General features: G+C 44.9%; 1 protein-coding gene across 3 annotated transcripts in view; it reads left to right on the top strand.

The window, feature by feature from the left end:
* Positions 1-10,076: 10,076 nt before the first annotated feature.
* The window catches only part of BUB1 (BUB1 mitotic checkpoint serine/threonine kinase), a 33,102-nt gene continuing 21,306 nt past the window's right edge, over positions 10,077-21,872 (top strand). The window contains exons 1-9 of one of the 3 annotated variants that reach the window (XM_061156043.1): positions 10,077-10,219; positions 13,606-13,665; positions 13,748-13,886; positions 14,943-15,139; positions 16,073-16,116; positions 16,789-16,889; positions 18,369-18,421; positions 18,515-18,699; positions 19,830-19,981. In XM_061156043.1, coding sequence (XP_061012026.1) covers positions 10,194-10,219; positions 13,606-13,665; positions 13,748-13,886; positions 14,943-15,139; positions 16,073-16,116; positions 16,789-16,889; positions 18,369-18,421; positions 18,515-18,699; positions 19,830-19,981 — 957 coding nt within the window. In that variant the 5' untranslated portion in view covers positions 10,077-10,193. Of the gene's footprint in view, positions 10,220-11,754; positions 11,932-13,605; positions 13,666-13,747; positions 13,887-14,942; positions 15,140-16,072; positions 16,117-16,788; positions 16,890-18,368; positions 18,431-18,514; positions 18,700-19,829; positions 19,982-21,872 lie in introns of those variants that run through there. The other 2 variants (XM_061156042.1, XM_061156044.1) reach the window with 2 other exon arrangements.

Raw genomic sequence — 21,872 nt, 5'->3', positions numbered from 1 at the left:
AACCTAACACTGCTCTTTAAAATTGTCTTTTAAAAAATTATTGGGGTCCGCAAATATCTATGGGTATTTATCATATTAGAAATTATAAAAGAAAAAATGTTTAAATATTTATTAAGTCATTTGAATGTAACAATAATAAACTCATTAAATATTTACAAAAGAACTACACTTTTATTTAGAAAAGTGGCATTGTCCTGCATCTTTACAAGTCTTGCTAATGTCTGCCTTGAAATAACTGGATGCTGCTCTCTGCTTCCGCAGATATGTTGGGAAATTATACATCCTATAGTCTCTGGGAACTACCCCTGTACCTTCGTGAGAAAATGAGAATGAAAAGGTCAGTAACTGCTTCATGTTATCACTAAAATAATTTCTAATTTGTGAAGCTCCTGGAAAAGTCTTGGGTACCACCAGGAGTCCCTGGAGCATGCTTTGAGAAGATAAAATAAAGAAGACAGTGGGAGAGGGGGAAGGACAAGGCCGGGAGACACGGGCACCCCCTCCATCTCACACCCGTCACCTCCCCTGAGCCCCGCGCCCCCACCAGTTACCCCCAGTGCAGAAACCACCGCTGCCTCCCCAGGGGTGACACCCAAAGGCGGGGACTCAAGAAACAGGTCAGGAAACAGGTTTAGAAGCTGCCACTCTGGGCCGAGCCTCCCGTCCGCCGCTGCGGGGCGCACCCGTTCCTCCCTACTCTCCGTGTAGGAGGGAGCGCGGTGGGCAGAGGACACCTCCTGAGGGCCACGAAGTCGCCGGCTCTGCTGCGTCCACAGGACTGGGGCGGGCAGCCCATCTTCTGTCAGGTCGGGAGGGACCTGTGTTCGCGCGCAGCACACAGACCCCAGCTCGCCCTTCCCCGGGGTGCACCGCGCGGTACCCTCGGGGACACCTACCTGGGCCGGAAGAGCGGACAGCCGCCCAGGAGCCCGCGCAGCTCGTTTTTGAGGCTCCAGAACTCGCCGTCCAGGTAACGGTGCAAGGATGAGTCCCCGAGCCCCAGGTCCGCCGGCTCCATCGCGCTGGCGGGCCTCTGGCGCATCTGTGGGGCCGCTGCCCGCGCGCCTCCTCCCGCACGCGGGCCGGAGCGCACGCCCTCTCCTCCCCACGCCGCCGGCCAGTCTCCTCCCTCCGCCGCCGCTTGCCCCTCCCTCCCGCGCGCTGGCCTGGGCACCCAGTGAAGCGAGAAAGGTCCGGGAGTCTGGGCCCGTACAATGGTCTCCCCTCCCCGCCTTGCCCCGGGGCTTGGGTTCCTGCTGCCTGGGCCCTCAGCTCAGTTGGCTCTCCAGCCGGTGGCCCACGAGAACCCTAGTATCAGAACCCTAGACGGGAGGTTGGTCTGTAGACACCGGGGCCTGGCTGCTCAGAGCTGAGGCATCTTACAGAGCGGACCTCCTTTATCAGCAGCCTCTCTGCGCCCAAGATCCAAGATGGCCTGGCCCGTGCTCTGGCCCCAGGTCAGCTGCAGCTTGGCATTCCAGCGAACTTTTTAATATTACTGTAATCTGCGGGGTGGCCTGGGGATACAGCGTAGCTGGGAGATGCAGACAGAACAATGAACAAACATGAACTCATCTCCCAGAATCCTCCTTCTGTTGTTCTAACAAGTGACAAACATTCGTTCCTTTCCCCTAAGTCTCATTTACTTTACTGATCCTCCTTTTAAGTATACAGGGAATGTTAGCTTTCAAAGACCTCGGCGCTGGGGAGATGACTGCTGGGGGCTGTGGTGCAGTGGCCCTTGGGTCTCTGTCTGCTGTCATTAGGTTAATGAATATCATCTGTGTCGGTTTCCTTCTTGTTGCTCAGTCCTAAGCCTTGTCCCACTCTTTCCGACCCCACTGACTGCAGCACGCCAGGCTTCCCTGTCCTTCACTATCTCCCGGAGTTTGCTCCAACTCATGTCCATTGAGTCGGTGATGCCAACCAACCATCTCATCCTCTGTCACCCCCTTCTCCTCCTGCCCTTAATCTTTCCCAGCACTGGGGTCTTTTCCAGTGAGTCAGCTCTTCACATCAGGTGGCCAAAGTATTGGAGGCTCAGCTTCAGCATCAGTTCTTCCAGTGAATATTCAGGGCTGATTTCCTTTAGGATGGACTGGCTTGATCTCCTTGCTGTCCAGGAGGTTCTTAGCTCTGTATTTTCACGGTGCTTTGTGAGCCAAGGACTGTTCTGAGGCATGGAGCCCCCACGCCCCTCTTCTGCTGAGGATTCTGGAGCCTGGGCAGTCCCTGGGGTCTGCCTGGAGCTGACGGTCTCCCCCTTCCAGGGAGCCGCAGCCTGTGTTTGCTGTGAGGGTGTTGTCGGGGTGGGGGGGCACCCCCAGTTGCACATGAGCCCTCGCTGTGAACCTGCTTCTGCCCAAAGGCCTGCCCTGGAGCCCGACCTGCCCCAACTTTGTCTGTGACTGACCTTGTGACTTTAGATAAGAATCTTCATCTCTCTTAGTCTCAATTTCTTCATCTGAAACTTGTGGCTAATATGACCTACATTGTTTTAAAGACTGTAATTATGTATATATTTTTGCCTCATATTAGGTGCTCTGTGATGGTCACTAGGTTCTGTGGGATTGTTTAAATTGTGGATATATTCCACAATGACTGCAGAAAATCTGAATAGAATATTTATTGTAGGTTTCTCAAAAAAAAAAAAAGAACTCCCTCTCCTTATAAGGATACCAATCAATGGGTTGGGCCCCATCCTACTCCAGTCCGATCTCTTCTTAACCTGATTACATCTGCAAAAAATCCAGTTTTCCAATAAGGTTACATGAACTTTTGTGGAATACAATTCAATCCAGTGTGTGCATGTGTGCTAAGTCACTTCAACCATGTCTGAATCTTTGAGACCCTTTGGACTGTAGCCCACCAGGCTCCTCTGTCCAGGGGATTCTCCAGGCAAGAATACAGAAGTAAGTAGCCATTCCCTTCTCTGGGGGATCTTCCCAATCTAGGGATCAAACCTGGCTCTCCTGCACACGGGACAGATTCTTTACTGTCTGAGCCACCTGGAAAGCCTCCCTTCCTTCAAGGCCATCAATAGGATGGAAGAAGTCAAAGAACATAGGCTAGATGGGCCAGTTACCTCTGGGCCAGCATCAGAAAACCTTCCCCAACGAGATGCCTGCTAGAGGAGTTAGGCATGTCCTGGAGAAAGAGGCTGGGCTCAGAACCAGAGTGCCCACAGCAGGGCCTCATAAGGGAAATGCAGGAATCCAGCAGCCCAGGCCTCTGAGAAGGGTGTCCAGTGACCCACAATGGACCAGGCATGGCCTCCAGGTTTGTGCTCAAGGGCCATCCTGCAGCCCTGGCTCTCCATAGAAGAGGGAGGCTGTGCTGGCTGCTGGCTTCACTTGGCGCTGCCCCTTGCCCCTCGGTCCTTGTAGGGGAGGCAGGCCCTCAGCCTGGACACTGAGAGAGCATTCTGCGTGAGCGGTGGCGGCAAGAACCCTTTAAACTCCTTCCACAGGTGAGTGACCAGGAGCGTCAATGACTTGCCCAAGGCAGAGGGCTCAGGCCCCAGAGGACCCACTCCACATCACACTCCCCTGCAGGACTGGCCTGGGGGCTTCGGTGAACTTTCTAGAGGGAGCTTTCATGAGGGCCTGGGGCATGAACACTACAGCCCAGGGCTTAGGGTTCCATGATGAGGTACAGACTGTTCTCAGGGAACTTTGGTGTGTTTGTAGAAACCAGAGAACCAGAAAATAGAGCAGGGAGCACCCTGGAGTTTTCTCGATCAGTCTTTTCTTTTCAGATGAGAAATCTGCAGGGCATGGCCTCTAATGGCTCCATCTGACCACTGCGCTGGGTTTCAGGAGGCAAATGGGGCAACTTAGGAAACTATAATGTTCCCTGTGTATGGATGTGAGCGTTGAACCGTAAAGAAGGCTGAGTGCTGAAAAACTGTTACTTTCAAACTGTGGTGCTGGAGAAGACTCTTGAGAGTCCCTTGGACAGCAAGGAGATCAAACCAGTCAATCCTAAAAGAAATCATGCCTGAATATTCATTGGAAGGACTGATGCTGAAGTTGAAGCTCCAATACTTTGGTCACCTCATGTGAAGAGTTGACTTATTGGAAAAGACCCTAATGCTGGGAAAGATTGATGGCAGGAGGCGAAGTGGGCAACTGAGGGTGAGATGGTTGGATGGCTACATTGACTCAACAGACATGAGTCTGAGCACATTCCAGGAGATGGTGAAGGACAAGGAAGCCTGGCGTGCTGCAGCTTATGTGGTTGCAGAGTTGGACACAACTGAGAGACTGAAAACAACAATGCTTCCCAGTACCCCCAGGACTTTGAGAATCCCAGTAATGATACTAGCTCAGGTTTACCTAGCCCTTGCCTTATAACATTGTTATAAGGTAGAGAGGCTATAAATGCTAGAGAAATTTTGAACTAATGCTCAGAGATGCAGGTATAATATTGTAAAAAGAAATTTGTCTGGGGACCTCCCTGGCAGTCCAATGGTTAAGACTTTACACACTCAGTGCAGGGTACATGGATTGGATCTCTGGTTGGAGAACTAAGTTTCTGCATGACAGTGGGCATGGCCAAAATAAATTTCAAAAAAAGAAATTTAGTTGGTTTTTGACTGAGTTCCTGACACAGAGCCTTCAAAAACTCTGAGCATTTCTTAAGGGATCAGTGTCTTTGTTGTGCTATTAAATAATGCCTGCTGTGATTTTGGAGCCCAAGAAAATAAAATCTGTCACTGCTTCCATTTTTTCCCCTTCTGTTTGCCATGAAGTGATGGGACTGGATGCCACTATCTTAGTTTTTTGTACGTTTCACTCTCCTCTTTCACCTTCATCAAAGGGCTCTTTAGTTCCTCTTCACTTTCTGCCATTAGAGTAGGTGTCATTTGCATATCTGAGGTTGTTGATATTTCTCTTGGCAATCTTGATTCCAGCCATTAGTACCAGTGCAGCCATTTATCAGAATGCAAAAATGAACTCATAAGATTCCCTCTAATAAGGGAAGAATAGGAAAGATAAAGGAATAGGGTCTCTGGTCTCTAGAACCAGGCTGACATGTAAATAACATCTGGGCATCAGTTAGGTCCGTTATACAAATACCAGGATAGCACATAGGATTGAGATTCTTGGGGAGGCTGATGGCGGCAGAGATCTGGGATTCCCATCCTTCCTTCCAGGCTGCAGTGATATGAATAGAATAGGACTTTATTTTTTTTATTTTATTTTTTCCTTTCTTCATATCGACTTTATTCTTAAGGTTCTGTAGCCCCTTAAATCACTTGTCAGCTTTCTGTCACTACTTTAATTATAAATCTCTAATCTTACATGATGTTTTAGCAACACAGCTAATACTGCTATTATAAATTACTTTAAATTTCCCAGTGGAAGGAAGATATATGTGTATTTGTGATTGTTTGCATGTGTCAAACAGGCAGAACCTAGAGAAGAATAATTGTTTTCTTTCTCTTTTCTTTTTAATTTTGGCTGCCCTGGGTCTTTGTTGCAGTACATGGGCTCTTGGCTGCAGCGCACGGGCTTTCTCCAGCTATGGTGCCCACGGCCATCTCTCATTGAGATGCACAAACTCTACAGCATTCAGGCTCACTAGTTGTGGCACCTGGGCTCAGTTGCTCCAAGGGGTATGGAATCTTAGTTCCCCTACCAGAGACGGAACCTGAGTCTCCTACATTGGGAGGTGGATTCTTTACCCCTGGACCACCAGGAGAGTCCCCGTTTCCTTTTCTTAGCAGAGCAGTGACTGGTATCATGGGACAGCCCAGGATATGAAGCAGAGGCTGCAGGAGAGTGGGCGTCAGAGGAACATGGTGAGGAGAAGGAGACAGTCTTCATTTTGCAGATCAGGAAACTGATGCCCAGGTTCAGGGTTTAAGTCCCATTATCTGCTTCTTGGGCTTCCCAGGTGGCTCGCTGGGTAAAGAATCTGCCTGCAATTCAGATGAGACTCAGAAGACCTGGGTTTCAGTCCCTGGATTGGGAAGATCCACTGGAGGAGGGCATGGAAACCTACTCCAGTATTCTTGCCAGGGTAATCCCATGGACAGAGGAGCCTGGTGGGTTACAGGCCATGGGGTTGCATAAAGTCAGACACCGCTTAGCGGCTGAGCACAACACAGCACATCTGCTTCTTGGGAAAGTCAAGTCCGGACTCATGTTCCCTGATGCAGTCTGGTTTTCCATCTCCAATAAGTTTGGAAGTTACTATTTTGGAATAACACGTCACTGAAAGCCCAAATGTGAATAAAAAATGCTTTACCAATTTAGAGAATCTATTATTCATTTTACATAGATGGACATTTAATATTGAAATTAGCAGATAAACTACAGTTTTATCTTTAAAATAAATTTTATCTCTTTATCTGTACAGATAAAGAGGAAGAGAGAGTTATAACTGCACATTTCTGCCTCAGAGGCAGGAAATGCAGACCTTGACCCATGTGGACCCACTGCTCCCACTCGGATCAGAACAAGCCTCCCCACCCACATTCTGGGGCGGGTCTGGGGAGATAAGGTAACAGACCCACTAAGGCAACAGCAATGCCAAAAATTAAAGGGATGGCTAGATCAGTGAAGCAACGATTATTATTTAACAAACTTTCAGATATGCCATGGCAATCGCTACACTCTCAACACAAACCTGAGGAGAAAAGGGCAGAGGGAGAAGATGAAAGAAGAAAAGAGTTGGAGCAGACGGAATTTGAAATGCTGTCAGTGGCGTGAACTTCCAATTAGTGAGTTTTTTAAAAAACGAACAACATATTTGCCAGCTCTTCTGGATTTTCTGCTTATATTGATTTATGTAAATTGCCAGCATTTGGGGGTTTATAGATTTTCATCAAAGTAGCAGACTGTTTCTTCATCACACTCTTTGGAAGTTCTTCCTTTACTCCTGAAGTGTAGAGATAACGTGAAGCTCTTAGAAAAACATGGTCATTCTAGACTTAGGAAACAGCACATGAGACTTGCCTCAACAAGCTCCTGAAGGCTTTGAACCAGGCCAGTCTCTGCTTTCCTTCCATGGTGCTCAGTCCTGTTACATGGGAAGGTCAAACATCTGGTAAACCCTCCAACTCAGCACACCTCTCCACAAGCAGCAGCCTCCCCAGCTTGAGCGGCTGTTTCTGTCAACTCTTCTAGGCCATCACATTATCCTTCTCTTCTTTTCCTTACATACTAAAGACATCTTTGTGTTCTGAGAACACTCCCTCCTTGAGATCTGATTCCCTGTCTCACCTTCTTCCAGTCCCTCTGCCTCCAATGCCAGCTTAGCATCTGCAGGTTACTGATCTTGGCCTCTGCTCCCCGCCTCTCCCTCCCTGTCCCCCTAAAATCCTGATTTATTGGGAACTGGGTCGATTAACCTAATAGGGACATTACGATGAACACAAATATGTGGGAGGATCGTTATACTGGGTTGACCAAAAAGTTTGTTCAGGTTTTTCCATGTTATAGAAAATTCTGAATTTTGGCCAACCCAACAATTTTCCTACAGAATAAGAATAATAGGAGAGAGGGATGTCCATAATTAAGGAAAAAGAGAAGGCATTGAGTAAGCCAGGAAATTATTTCCAGAAACACGTACGATTCTAATAATTGCTGACAACCCCACTGCTTACTACTGCAACCTCTAGTTACACCCAGTGTCTGGCATCAGTGGGTCAGTGTGCCCTTTTTAAGGGGCAGTGTGGAAGAGGCATTCACAACACTTTACTCCACAAACAAGCCTGGTGGGAGAGAAGCTCCTAGTGGTAGAAATGAAGGAGGGCAGACAAGCTCTGTGGCTTCTAGCAAACGGGGTAGAGCTAAATATACCTACCATGAGGTCCTATGACCACAGTGCTGCTCATTCCCCAAAGGCCCAGTTTACTGTCAAGATCAAGTACAAACGCCTTATTCTAGCATGTAAGATCAGACATCAAACTATCAAATTCGTCTTTCATAAACAATTTCCACTGCTCATTAACAGAAGTCCTTAGGGGTTATTTCCTTCAGTGATTTTTATTTACACCAGGAATGATGTCCCCAGACTCCCCCCAGCCCAGATCCACCCCACCACGTTCAAGGCCCAAGTCAAGCCCTCCCTTCCCCAGGAAGCTTTCTCTGACAGACAGGCCCATGTCCCCTTCCCTCCTCTAGACTCCCCTAGCAGAAATCATATGTGTATTAATTTAGCACTTAATCCTGCATTGGCAGCCAGATTCTTTACTAGCTGAGCCACCAAGGAAGACCCAAACATTCATTTAGCACTTAATATTTTTTATGTCTATACAGGCTTCCCAGGTGGCTCAGTGGTAAAGAATCTGCCTGCCAATGCAGGAAACACAGATCCAATCCTTGGGTCGGGAAGACCCCCTGGTGAAGGAAATGGCAACTTCAGGCAGTATTCTTGCCTGGAAAATCCCTTGGACAGAGGAGCCTGGCAGGCTACAGTCCACAGGGTTGCAAAGAGTCGGACATGACTTAGTAACTAAAAAACAACAATTTTTTATGTCTGTATCTCCATCTCCGAGATAATAGTTTCTTAAGGGCAGGATCTGAGTCAGATAAGTTTACAATTAAATCCAGTAGCACCTAGTATATGAGAGATGCCTGATCAACATTTCCTGATTGGTGACTGAGGTGGAATCAGACACAGGTTGAAGACTTGAGTTAGTGAGAACAAAAATGTGTTAATTCCTGTGATAATCAGCAGAACCTAAACTTGTCTAAAGACTCCAGAGTGAGCACCCTCTGAGTTAACAACCCCACGTGTAATCCAAATCAATCAATTCCCTGAAAGAAATTCTGAACTCTGAGAGCATCGGGATTTCCAGAAGCTGCTGATTTTTTAAAAAAAGATACTTAAGGGCCCTAAGACAGCAAAACATGCACACCACTTCTCTAAAAGGAAGGTAATCACACGAATAGCTCTTTATATTTCACTTGCACTGCCAAGCAGCTCCTGAAAGAACCTGGAGAAGTAGAATGGGAAGTTATTAAAAGATCAAGGGTTTAGGTAAGGTTAGGTTGACTCTTCCAATTCAGTCTCAGGTAGGAAGCATCAGCATAATTCTTCTTAGTCTTCTAGGCTCCTTTGCAAAACGATATCATTTTTGGTTTTCTAATTCCTTAATCCATGGTCTCCACAGCTCCCAAGTTCCACAGAAGATGGTGAAAGTTTTTCTGCCGCCATTCTGTACTCCATCCAAACTTCTGTTCTTTTAATTACCAGTTGGATGTAGAAACTGGTCCCTTGAGCCCAGTCCCTTGAGCTCTTATTCGCTATAGAGCACCCACAGAGCATTTCATATCAGTTAAATCAAGCCTGGAGGTCTCCAAGGGTAGCAACTTATCGCTTTATTTGCCATGTGTAATTTACATAACTAACCCTCAAGTTCCTACAGACGTGATGCCCTCACGTTGTAACCACTACGCTAAAACCCATTAGGTTTTTCCCTGGGCTTTTGATGAATCACCCCGTAACTCTCTGCCACAGCTTTTTTGGATCTGGAACCAAAATTTAACGGACTTCAGCACTAGGTTCTTTACTTACAGCGAGGACGCGGAACAAAAAACTGCGGGAAATGGGGAGGCATGCCACTCGGCAGGATTCCGTTTTTCACCCCACCAGCCTCTCCTAAGCCAGAGGTAGGCATTCCCCCATGGGCTCTGCGACCTTAAGTAAGTCTGAACGGTATAAACGCGATTATTTTTCTTCTTTCCATAAACCAGGCATAACGACTCTGGTTTATATATGTAAGCGAAACGTCGAAGCGGCGCAATTTTTTCAACCTCGAGAAACTATTTTTCTCCCAGGATGCCTTCCCCAGGGTGATGCCTTAATCATGTTATTTTTTGTAAGCCAGTTGCAGCTTGGACGGCCAAGGGAAAAACTCATTCCCTCCTCCTGGGCCAAGCTAGGTGGTCCCGGTCAAGCCGCACCCCGAAACCTAGCCCGCCCTCCGCTCAGCTTGCGCTTTTGATTCAGCTGGGTTGCGGGAAGTGAAAGGAGGGGCCGGCGCACCGGAGGGAGGCGGACCTTGGTCTCCAGGCAACGGCCCAGGCGATTGGCCAGCTCGTTTGCAGCCGAGGCCAATGGCCAGGCGCCTTGCAAACGGTCGTTGCGGCGACTGAGGCTGCGCGGGAGATTCGACTTGGGGGCGGCTACTACCCAACGGCGTAGTTGGGACTGCTGCTGGCCTGGATCCTCTCGCCATGGATAACCCGGAAAATGTTTTTCAGTAAGTGTGGGTCTGGTGGGAGGGAGAGGGGTGTGCGGGGGCGTGATCCCGGGCTGGAGGCCGCCTGGGGGCTGGGGTACCGGAGTTCGGGCCTAGTGGTATGCAGGTCCCTGGCCAGCCCCAGACCTGCCTCCTTTGGCCTTCCCGCCCCTTTCCTAGGACCTGGAATTTGTCCCCTCCCTGCCTTACTACCCCTTTGCCTCCCCGGCTGGGCTGCAGGCCACTCGGGGGTCGTGGTAAGATGGAGCACAGTGTAGCCGGGACTCTCTGCTGAGACCCCGGGCCTTTGACCGAGCTGCCGCTAGAGTGGCAGTTTGGGGAGGGATTTGGATGAAATTGAGGCCGCCAGAGGTCCTTGATTGTAAGGAATTCTCCCCTGGGCAGATCGCCTCGGTGGAAGTAAAGTGTCTAACCCCCCAAAAAACTAACACTTGCATGTAGGTTTCGTGAGAAATTTTCGAAACCACTTATTTTAAAATTCTAGAAAGGGAAAGAACTTAAAATTGCACTATCCCATAATCCCACAATTATTAGAATCGTTGAGTAATGTGCACTTTAAGGGGAAGAATGTTCCGCTGTTTGTCATTTATGTCCACCTGCTAACAATTTTTAAAATTCCCATGCCTTTGCTTTTTATGACTTTGGTGATTTATCCAGACTGTTTCAAACGCATTTAAAACAGTTAAATCTTGTGCTACAGAAAGTAAAACTGGTTAGTTTTATTAACACTAGTGTAATATTAACTTTCTGGGATCAAAAGACTCAGATCCTTAACTCTGCCTTCAGACTTTTTCTGTAGCCCAGACTGCAAAGGATTTCAATTTTACAGACTCCTCTTCCCCCATTTTAAAATAGAAACCAGATATTTCTGACCTTATTTTGACTTTCCAAAGGCTGATTTGCAGTAATGCGCTGAGTGTTTTAGTGTTGCTTTGTAGTATATTTAGACCATATTACTGGGGAAGTGTGATTGGGATCAGATGGGCATCTTACTTTGGGCAGCCTAGTTCATGTTTCAGGAGAAAGTTATTTCATAACTTAAACTAGGAACTTTTATACTGCTTATAAATTGTGGGAACTTATCTGCTATGATGCACAAGAGGGAGTTTCAAGATGTAGGAATATTTTTTAACTTTTAAAAGTAAGTACTATGTTTATGTGGTTAAAAAAAGATTTAGGAAAGTGTTCACTGAGATCTTTATCTGACGGCTCTCCCAATGCCTCCTATGTAACCATTTTTTTAGTTTATTTTTCAAGAATGTAAATATTTATAATACGAACATATGTATGTACATATGTATACATATGTACATGTGTACAATTCCTGCCTTTATTAAACATAAAAAGTAGCAGAGCATATACACTGCTTTTTTTTTTTTTTTTTTTTGCTTAATGCTCTCCTTGGAGATTTCAGTCTGTCAGTCCATAGATTCTTTTTTCATTCTTTTTACAACTTCATGATATTTCATGTACCATAATTGACCTAAAAAAGGACACTTGGTTTGATGGACACTTGGAATATGGACCTTCTTTGCTATTACAAATAGTGCCATGGTGAAAAATCTTATACCCATGGTGCTTTTCAGGTATCTGTCCTCTGGATTCCCAGGAGTGGGTTTGCTAGATCAAAAGGAAATCCGTCTGTAATTCTGGTGATATTATTACCAGTTCCCTTGGCAGGGATTGAGCACACTGCCACCTCCAAGCAAGTTGTAAGTGTGTCTTTTTCCATTACTTCCCCTCTACATTGTTGTCATATTTTTGGAGTCTGGTAGATGAGAAGTTATCTCAGTGAGGCAAATTTCTCTCCTGAGAGAGGCTGAGTATTTTTCTGTGAAATAGCTTTCGTTCATTTCTTAAATTGGATTGGGTTTGTTTTTTTTTGCCCCAATTTCTAGAAGCTCTTTCGTCATCCCTGTTTAGCAATTCTTTCTTAACTCTGCTTGGTGTTTTGTTTATTTGACATGGAGAAGCTTTTTATTTATAAGTAGTCCACTTACCTAGCTTTTTCTTTTGTGGCTTCTGGATTTTGAGTCACAAGAAACTTTGGTTTCATTTGTACTGTGAGGTGACAGCTAGAAGAAAATATTACTTTTTTTTTCCCCTCGAAAAAATCATCGAACTTCTCTGATAGAAACCTGAAAGTCTTCCTTACTTTGGCTCTCTCTCTCACCCAGTATTCAGTCCCATCCGCAAGTCTCATTGTCTCTTTCTCCAAAACACCCCAGTTCCACATTTGAACAGTTCCCATACTGGTTGGGACTCTGCAATAGCTCCGTAACTGTTCTCATCCACCACCCGCTTCATCACTTAGAGACAGTTTTAACATACACATTAGATCTTGTCACCCCTCACCTTTCTCCTAACTTAGCTGCTTGGTTCTGGCCCTGTCAAACGTTACCCTCTCAGAGAGGCAGGCTTTCCCTGACCACCCTACCTGAAGATAGGAAGTCCTGTCACACTCTTACCCCTTCTGCCTTTTGGGTTTGTTTGTTTCCCCCCCTCCGTGTTCTTATTTTACAGATTTCTTTTTGTTGGTTTCTTTATCCTGCTAGCACCTGGGGCCTCTTGGAGAACTTTCTTGGCTTGGCTGGTTTATTTTTAAGCTGTGGCTGAGTATGCAGAAGTCAGGGCAAGTTCTCAGGGACCGCCAGCCGCTGACTTCTGAGCATTGTCATCGGTGGTCTCCCTCAGGAACCTCGTGTCCCACTGAGGCCCAGAAAGCAAACTGTATCCTGGAAGTCCCGATCTGTGGGACCCTGGGCTGTCACGCGCTTCCCTGGTGACTCAGGTGGTCAAAAATCTTGCAATACAGGAGACCCAGGTTTGATCCATGGCTTGGGATGATCCCCTGGAGAAGGGCATGGCAACCCGCTCCAGTATTCTTGCCTGGAGAACCCCATGGACAAAGAAGGCTGGCAGGCTGCAGTCCATGGGGTTGCAAAGAGTCGGACACAACTGAGTGACTAACCCTAGGCTGTCATGCACCTTTCAAGAGCTCTCTTCAGATCTCCAGCCGAGTTCCTAAGCAGCAAAGCGAGGGGTCCGGGTCGACGCCACACCGGGGTCCCAGCGTTGGAAGGAGGAGCAGCAAAGTTCTAGTGCCCTCGTGGTGGCAGTGACGTTGAAACTGGAGACCTTGTGTTAACAGCTGCTTCCTGTAGAGCTGCCTCCGCGGCCTTGCATCTCGCTTTCTTCCGAAAAAAACACTGGCTGCTTTTGAGTTTCTGACTTCTGAGTGAATACTGTTTTCATTTTTATTATAGCATTTGAATTGGTGTTTCAGATTTCTATTTTAAGGTATATTCATGATAAATATGAAATATAACTTTTGCCTTTAGGAAGTATTCCTAATAATCCCATGTACCTATTTTTCTCTGTTCTAGAATGTTTGAAGCCCATATGCAGAGCTACAAGGGCGATGACCCACTTGGTGAATGGGAAAGGTTAGCATTTCGTTTATTTATTTTTTCTGTAAACAAACTATATGCTGCCCAGAAAAATTAATACTATCCGTATTTTTTCTAGTTACATGCGATGGGTAGAAGAAAATTTTCCTGAGAATAAAGAATACTTAACAACTTTATTAGAGCATCTAATGAAGGAGTTTTTAGATAAGAAGAGATATCACAATGACCCAAGATTCATTAATTATTGTCTAAAATTTGTAAGTATACTTTCAGAGGTATAATCACATCCCCAATCATGTTGTACTTTTGCTTTTTACCCCAGATTTTAGGATCATTTTTGGCTGTTTTTTATTTGATTCTTTATGTTTCTAAGTCATAACTTTTTTTTTTAAAGTTGTGTGGCCAGAGACTTGTATTTTACAGCCTTTTGACTTCTGTATTGTGGAATCAGTGATTGAATTTTAGAATCCTCCTTCTCTGTAAAGTCTGAAATGTGACAACAGAAGGTAGAAACCGGGCTTCCCTGGTGGCTCAGGTGGTATAGAATCCGTCTGCAATTCAGGAGACCTGAGTTCGATCCCTGGGTCATGAAGATCTGGAGAAGGAAATGGCTACCGACTCCAGTACTCTGCCTGGGAAATCCCATGGACAGAGGAGCCTGACAGGCTACAGTCCATGGGGTCACAAAGAGTTGGACCCAAGTGACTGACTAACACTTTCACTTTACAAGGTAGAAACCTTGAAAAGAAGGTTTGTTGGCTGAGAAGTGTGTTCAGGGAAGAGCAGATAAACAGATGCTTTAGCACTCCATGGTGCTAAAGAGGGTTCCTGGGAGTAAATTAAATCCATTGTGAATAATTAAGAAAATATTAACTCTCAGAAATGAAATTTAGGGCTTAAAAGAAAAGGCTGCCTCAGGTGAGGCTTTCAAAGGTTGGATCTGTTCAATCTTGAAATAAAGGCTTGGGGCATGAGTTGTCATAAAATCATGAATAGATAAAGTAAACAGGAATTTGTTATCTGTCTTTACTAAGCTTCAAAATGTGAGGATTAGACACACCCTGTGGAATTTAATGAGTACAACTTTATATATTAATATTACGGCACAGAACCTAGTGTCTTGGAAAATAGTGGGGGATGCTGAATTTCAGGGAAGGGGATGAGCTGACTTTGAGGCTTACCATCGGAGGACCACACAGGCCTTCCCCTGTGCTGCCTCCGTGAAGACGACCGCTGAGTGTGGTTTGGACTGGGGGCCCCACCGAGCCTGGCACAGCCCTTCTCTCACGTCTGTCTGCTTTGGATTTCCGCAGGCCGAGTGCAACAGTGACCTTCACCAGTTTTTTGAGTTTCTGTACAACCATGGCATCGGAACCCAGGCAGCTCCTCTGTACATAGCCTGGGCCGGACATCTGGAAGGCCAGGGGGAGCGGCAGCATGCCAGTGCCGTTTTTCGGAGAGGAATTCAGAACCAGGCCGAACCTCGAGAGCTGCTGCAGCAACAGTACAGGTGGTTTGACAGGGAGACTCCACCCAGTGATGCCTACCTTGAGAGGCAGTGGTTTGCTCTGTAAAGACTTTTACTGTTATATTTGTACAGGGAAATGCTTCTCATTGGGGAAAATGTGGAATTGGTGTAAAGGAAAACTGTCCAGAAATACTACCATTAATATTTTTGAGCACTTCCTTCCAGTGTCTTTTCTGATGCCTGTGTATGTGCCTTAGAGTCTGTGTATTACCTAGTAAATTGTACTGTATGTCTGGTTGTATGTGCTGAGCTTTATACTGCTCTTAAGAAATTATGGGCCTTTATACCACTTAGAAAGTGGTTGTGAAGTCTGCCCCAGAGCAGTGTCGTAACTTCATTGTTCTAGAGTGGAGCATTTGTTTCCAACATTTTTCCACAAAGACCGGCACATGGTGTGTCCTGAGTCACTCAGTCCTGTCCGACTCTTTGTGACCCCATGGACTGTACCCACCGGGCTTCTCTGTCCAAGGGATTTTCCGGGCAAGAATAAGGGAGTGGGTTGCCATTTCCTTCTTCAAGGGCTCTTCTCGACCTGGGTTCGAACCCGAGTCTGCTGCATCGCAGGTGGATTCTTTACTGCTGAGCCACCAGCAAAAGCCTACAGTATGCGCGTGTTGCAACATGTGTGTATTGATACCCACAGAGGAGGGTACGTTTGTTATGTGAATTTATAAAATACTGACATAAATGAGGCAAGGAGGAATTTTTCTAATGTAAGTGCGTTGGGTATGAAAATAAGCTCAGGGTTTTTTTTCTTAATTTTGAAGCAAATCTAAAATTCAACTTTGCGATCTCTCTTAACCTCAGTCTTTATTAGATCACAGTAAGCTATCATGTTTAGTTTTCACTCTAATATAAATGCATATTAAACTGTGAATTGTAATCTGTATTGATGCCTTTACTGTTGTCTTTTAGGATGTTTCAGGCACGCCTCACTGAAACCCATTTGCCTGCTCAAGGTAAAATAACGCTTTCTAAAATATCCAAAGTATCAGTAACTTAGTCTCTGATTTGCACTGCCTTTTTTCCCTTAAAAAACAAATCCATCCTCTATTTATTGATTATATTATCTTAGGTAATGGGGAAAACCCTCTGATAATAATAATGCCTGCTTCATAGCCCTGCATAGCAGGGACTCTGTCTTAGCACTTTAAAAGAAAAACTCACCAAAAAAACAAAAAAGCTTGTTAATTTCATTGTATTTTTAGGATTTTCAAAAAGTAAAAATTACCCCAAATTGAGTGATGATACTTATTCTGGAGTACATCTTTTCTGAATTAAATTAAATGTATTTGATGCAACTTTTAAAGAAATGGAGTTTTGTTTTTCTTTTTTTAAGAAATAAAGATTACATTTCAGCATTAAGCATCGACTATCTTATCCTGTTTTTTAAATTAGCTAGAGTTTACATTTCTTTCAGGGACTTCCTTGGGTGTTTTGAATTTATTAGAAAATTGTTTCTACAACATTACTTTTATTTATAAGGTGTTTAAATTATGTTTTTGAGATAGTGTGAATGAGTTCATTTTTCAGTGCTACTTATTGAAAGACCAGGGGAATGTATTTGTATTGTGTTCATTTAATGTGGTTTTACCCTTATTTCTTTTTATTTCATGCATTTCGTGTCATAGTGAGACCGTCAGAACCTCTGCATGATGCTCAGATTTTAAATCAAATGGTAACATCAAAATCACATCCAGGAAGTAACTCAGCCTGCATTTCTAAGAATCAGGTAATAGTAGCGGTTGTAGTTGCGTGGAAACTGGGCAGGGTGTTGCATGGTCAGCCCGCCTGCCATTCGTGTCCCTTGGGCAGCTCGTTTCTTTGCCCTTGTCTCCCCGGACTGACCTCCACGTCAGCCACCTCTGCTGTGGCGCCTTTCTGGGCCTGTCATCACCCACCACTGCCCACTTCCAGTATCAAATGGAAAATCACTCACTCTGACCGTAACTTACTGTACTCGTCTGACCTGGTGACACCCCTCCGTGACCTCCTGTCTTCACCTGCTCCCCCCCAGCAGCCTCTGTCCCTCTTTGCTCTGCGGGGCTCCCTTCCCTGGCTCAGGATTCTCTAGCTTGGGTCACACCCATCTGCAGACACCTGAGCCTACTTCAAATGCTCTGATCTTGGAACTGTCACCTCAACCAGAGCTTTTCTATTTTCTGGCAGTTATGCTTCTTATTTCTCTGTTCACACTTTATGTTTTCCACATTGCCTTTGTTTCCTTTTCTACTCACTAATGCCAAATGATAATTTTTTTAACTTCTTTTTACTCTCCTCAAACTTGGGGCCTGACTATGTCTACCCTCTTTGTCAGGAACTGGCAAACTTACTATTTCAATGAGACAGCAGAAGCCCTCAGATGACAGCTGTCCGTGTCTGCCACCAACCAATAAGCAACTGGACCCTTGCTTGCCTTGGCAGGGGCCGAGGCAACTCTCCTGCCCTAATGACTCATCTGCATGTGCACGTTCTCTCCTTTCTCCCAGCATCTTCCCTCCTCAGGGTACCAGTGCTCGTTCAGAGTTGGCTGTGGACCTGCTGTAAGCGAAGTGCTATGGCTCTGCCTCTGTTCCAGGGGCACACGTGTTAAGTCTCATTGATATAACACATTCCTAGAAGGAGACATGAATTCCAGCTTTGACAGACACTCACATTATCCCAACTTACATCCTCCTCATGCGTGCCATCTTGTTTGTTTCCTGCTGCCCCAGCTCTAGGCCTCCAGGCAGCAGAGATGGATCCTGTCCACAGTCATTTCCCAGGACCTTAGCTCAGGAGCGGACATGACACGGATGAGATATCCAGCAAATACTTGTCTAGTGACGGGATGCTGGCACTGGGGACTCCTGAGCAGAGAGCAGTACCAGAAGAAAATGTTAACAATTTTTTTTCTAATGTAGCTATTTGGAATATTAATCTCATTACACTTAGGCCCTGTGGCTCAGCCCCTAGACTGTGGGTCTTTCTTATTGGAACAATACCCACAGGTCCAGACACTTTCTTATTGGACTCTAGTTGTAAAACCTATCATAAAAGTGATCATGCAAACCAAGGCTTCAGCTATTAATGGTAACTTGAAAGAGCACATATAAATCTACTTGATGATTCAGAGACCCCTCAAGTGTTTTCATATTGTTTTCTGCAGTCATCTGGATGACGGATTCTTCTCAGATAAGTGATTATTTGTGTTTCTCTTCTGTCTTCTTAGGGTCCACAACTTTCTGGAGCAACACCTGCAGCTGGTGATAAAGGGTCGAACATGCAAGTACAGTCAGTGCCTTCATCTGTTACTGACTTTCCTTCCAGAGCCGTTTCAGTACACTGTCATAAATGACGTATCTTCCCCCATTTTAGGGAACAAAGGGTGATCACAATTTCTAAATCAGGATATTCTGCACACCCGTCCGTGGCAGACAACGCTGATGTTCAGCAGGTTGTCATGTATTGCAAGGAGAAGCTTATTCGTGGAGAATCGGAGTTTTCCTTTGAAGAGCTGAGAGCCCAGAAGTACAATCTACGGAGAAAGCATGAACAATGGGGTACTTGCAGTCTTAAATTTGAGATAGCCTAAGTCACTTAACATGATTCTCATCTCTGAGTAAATACATTTGTAGTAGCTAATTCACTGTATTGAAAGAATCTCAAGAAAAAAATCTCTAGCTCATTCCATCAGAAGCCTAAAACCTTTGTTAAATACTAGTGTAGCAACCACGTTTGTCCAAAGTCTAAATTGATGTCTTGACAGCAAAGCTTAGAGCTGAAACAGCTCTAAAGGAGATGTCCATGCCAGTGCTGTAGATATTTTTAAGCTTTCAAATAGCATCTGTATGGATTTGAGCTTCTGTATCTAGCAATTCTAAAGCCCTGGGTCAGTTATTTATACTGTAAAGGATTAATTAAGAGCTAGAGTTGAAAAGAGATTTTTCAAAGTCTGCAGCTATTATGAATAAGACATTCAGGAGCCCTCTGATCAAAGTGCTGTGTTACTCATGGCTGTAACAACATGAACCTCAGAGGAAAATGAACCTCTCTTCCTCTCAGGACTTCGACACCATCTGACTATTTGTGCTGTGCCCCCATGTTGGCCAATTTTTGTTTATTCATTGTTTCTTGTTTGGTTAACACCCGAGAGGACAGTCGGGTGACACCCGGGGAGGACCCTTCTGTGCCTTACACAGATGCCAAAGTCTGAGCTGGACAGTGTGACTGGTATGTGACGTGGTTATGTTAACCAGTTGCTGGAAATGGGACCGACAGCAGTGTCCTTGACATACTGACCTTTCAGCGCACTGTACTCTTGCTCCTTCTTAGGAAGCACCGAGAAACGTCTGTCTTTTAAAAACACTTCCGTTTTCAAGTGATTTGCACAGCCGTGATTGTTAAAAGTGCTTAGTGTCATACCATGCTATTACCAAGTATTTTTGTTGCTCATCATGTACATTTTTATAACTTAGGCACCCTGAACTTAAAAGTAACTGTGCTGAGGATAGGTAAAAATTATATTTGAAAAGTAGATAGTGTTTCAGTTCTAAAAACCTAATACTCTTGGAAAAAGACTAGTAAAAAATAGTTGCCATCTTAAAGATAACCTTTTGATGATTTTGCACGGATTCCTCTGTTGACCTGAGTTTAAATCTCACGTTCAAACTATATTTTGTCTTTCCTAAAGTAAATGAAGAGAGGCATTATATGAAAAGGAAAGAAGCAAATGCTTTGGAAGAACAACTATTAAAACAGAAAATGGATGAGCTTCATAAGAAGTTGCACCAAGTGGTGGAGTTGTCGCAGGAGAACCTGCCCTCTTCCCAGGGGACATCTAAGGTGTGTGGGCTCTTCCCCGTCACTTCCCACGCCCACTGCAGTGATCTCTGTTTCTGTTTGTCCCTTCCATGCTCTATTTTTAGAGTTAATTCTGATGTCAGTTTAGCTACCAGCTTTCCGAATTATTCCCCCCTCCCCCTCACCGGGAACTGGGGGGAACAATCCAACACACTTCCAGCAAGGACGGAAGTCACGTTTAAAGAGCCAGGAGTCAGAGGGACACTGGGTTTCTCAGTACCAGCCCGGAAACACCCACAGTGTGAAATGAGAAGGGAAGTTACAGAAGAGAATGTGTAGTATGTTTGTGTGTGTGTGTCTGTATATTAGTGTATATAGTCCTTTTTCTGATTTTGTTTAGGAGAGGTACAATGACTGTTACAGAATGAAAATTCAAATATAATGATTAATTTGTATTGAGAAGCTGGCAACACCTGCAGGAATGGGTCTCAGAGCTTGCTTTTCCTATAGACTTACTGTGGCCACATTCCTATTTTCAGCTCCACCTTCACTTCCATTCTGAGACACGTTCAAGATTCTGCGCTTCTCTGGAGATCACCTCCTGCGACTGCTATTTGAGGTGTTAGGATCCCTTTACTGTCATTTTAGTGAGGTTTTGGGAGGATGTGGATGATAAAGCACATGTTTGAGTCTTTAACCAGAAGCCTCTCTTAATGAACTTACTTCTGTATGAGTGGTCTGAGGATGTGTTTTCCAATGGCTCTCTAGTCATCCCTCAGTCATTTATTTACCAGCTCAGCCTTTCCCTGTTGGTTTAGAATACCTTTGTGCACGCTCAGTCACTTCAGTCATGTCCAACTCTTTGCAACCCTAAGGACTATAGCCCGCCAGACTCCTCTATCCATGGGACTTCCCAGGCAAGAGTACTGGGGTGGGTAGCCATTCCCTTCTCCAAATGGAGATTTTCCCCACCCGGGGACCAAACCTGCATCTCCTGAATTGCAGGTAGATTGTTTACCACTGAGCCACCGGGGAAGCCCTTAAAATATCTTTATCATAGACTAAATTCTTAATATATAAAAGATCCATTTCTGAAATAACCATCTCTTTGCTTTGGTCAATAGTTTTCTTCTTGATCATTCCATGTTGTGTGTTTACTATAACTTTGTTGTGTGTTTTGATATCTGTAGAGAAAGTCTGATTATTGTTTTTTAACATTTTCTTCAGAAATGAATATTATGATTATTTTGGTGTAGGTCATTTAAATTATCTCTTTTTTGATTGCTATTGAGAATAAACTTTATATTTTGTCCATTTGTCTGTGAGATAACTATTCTTGCCATAGCTATTCAGTGTTTTCCGTAACAGTTTGAGAATACTTTTACGTGCTGAGGAATTAATTCTTTGTCTTCTAACTCGTAATGTAAGAGTGTACATGTGTAGTCTAAGTACGTATGAGTGGAAAAGCGAGATTTTAATTAAGTTAAAGGCCTGTGTCCACATCCTTTCCATGATGCGCCATGCTTTTGTGGCAGTTCCTACAGTTAATGTTCATGTTTCCTATTCACTGAAGAGAAAATGGTCACCAAGGGCATTTTAATGGGAAGAACACCATTATGAGCATGTGGTGACATTGATTTGTTGGTATTTCCCTCAAGTAAAGAAAATGCACCAGTTCTTAAATACTGATGAACGGTCACGGCTGGTATTTAGTGGTTAGAAATATGAACCACCAGTTGAATCTGTGGTTAAGCTACAGAAGCGTCCAGCATATAGTGTGGCCTTGTTGTTGACTGTTCGTTTCAGAGTACCTAGGGAGGTAGAGGCTGCCTCGGGAGGCCAGGCATCTACTGAGGACAGACGCCTTTCTTTGGAAAGCTGTAAGACCTAATTGGTAGCCTGTGGCTTTTTGTCTGCTTGCTTGCTGTGAAAG

The sequence above is a fragment of the Dama dama genome, chromosome 11 (genome assembly GCF_033118175.1).
Source record: "Dama dama isolate Ldn47 chromosome 11, ASM3311817v1, whole genome shotgun sequence".
Classification (NCBI taxonomy): domain Eukaryota; kingdom Metazoa; phylum Chordata; class Mammalia; order Artiodactyla; family Cervidae; genus Dama; species Dama dama.
Note: the sequence above shows the minus strand (reverse complement) of the source record. Positions and strands in the feature narration are given on the sequence as shown.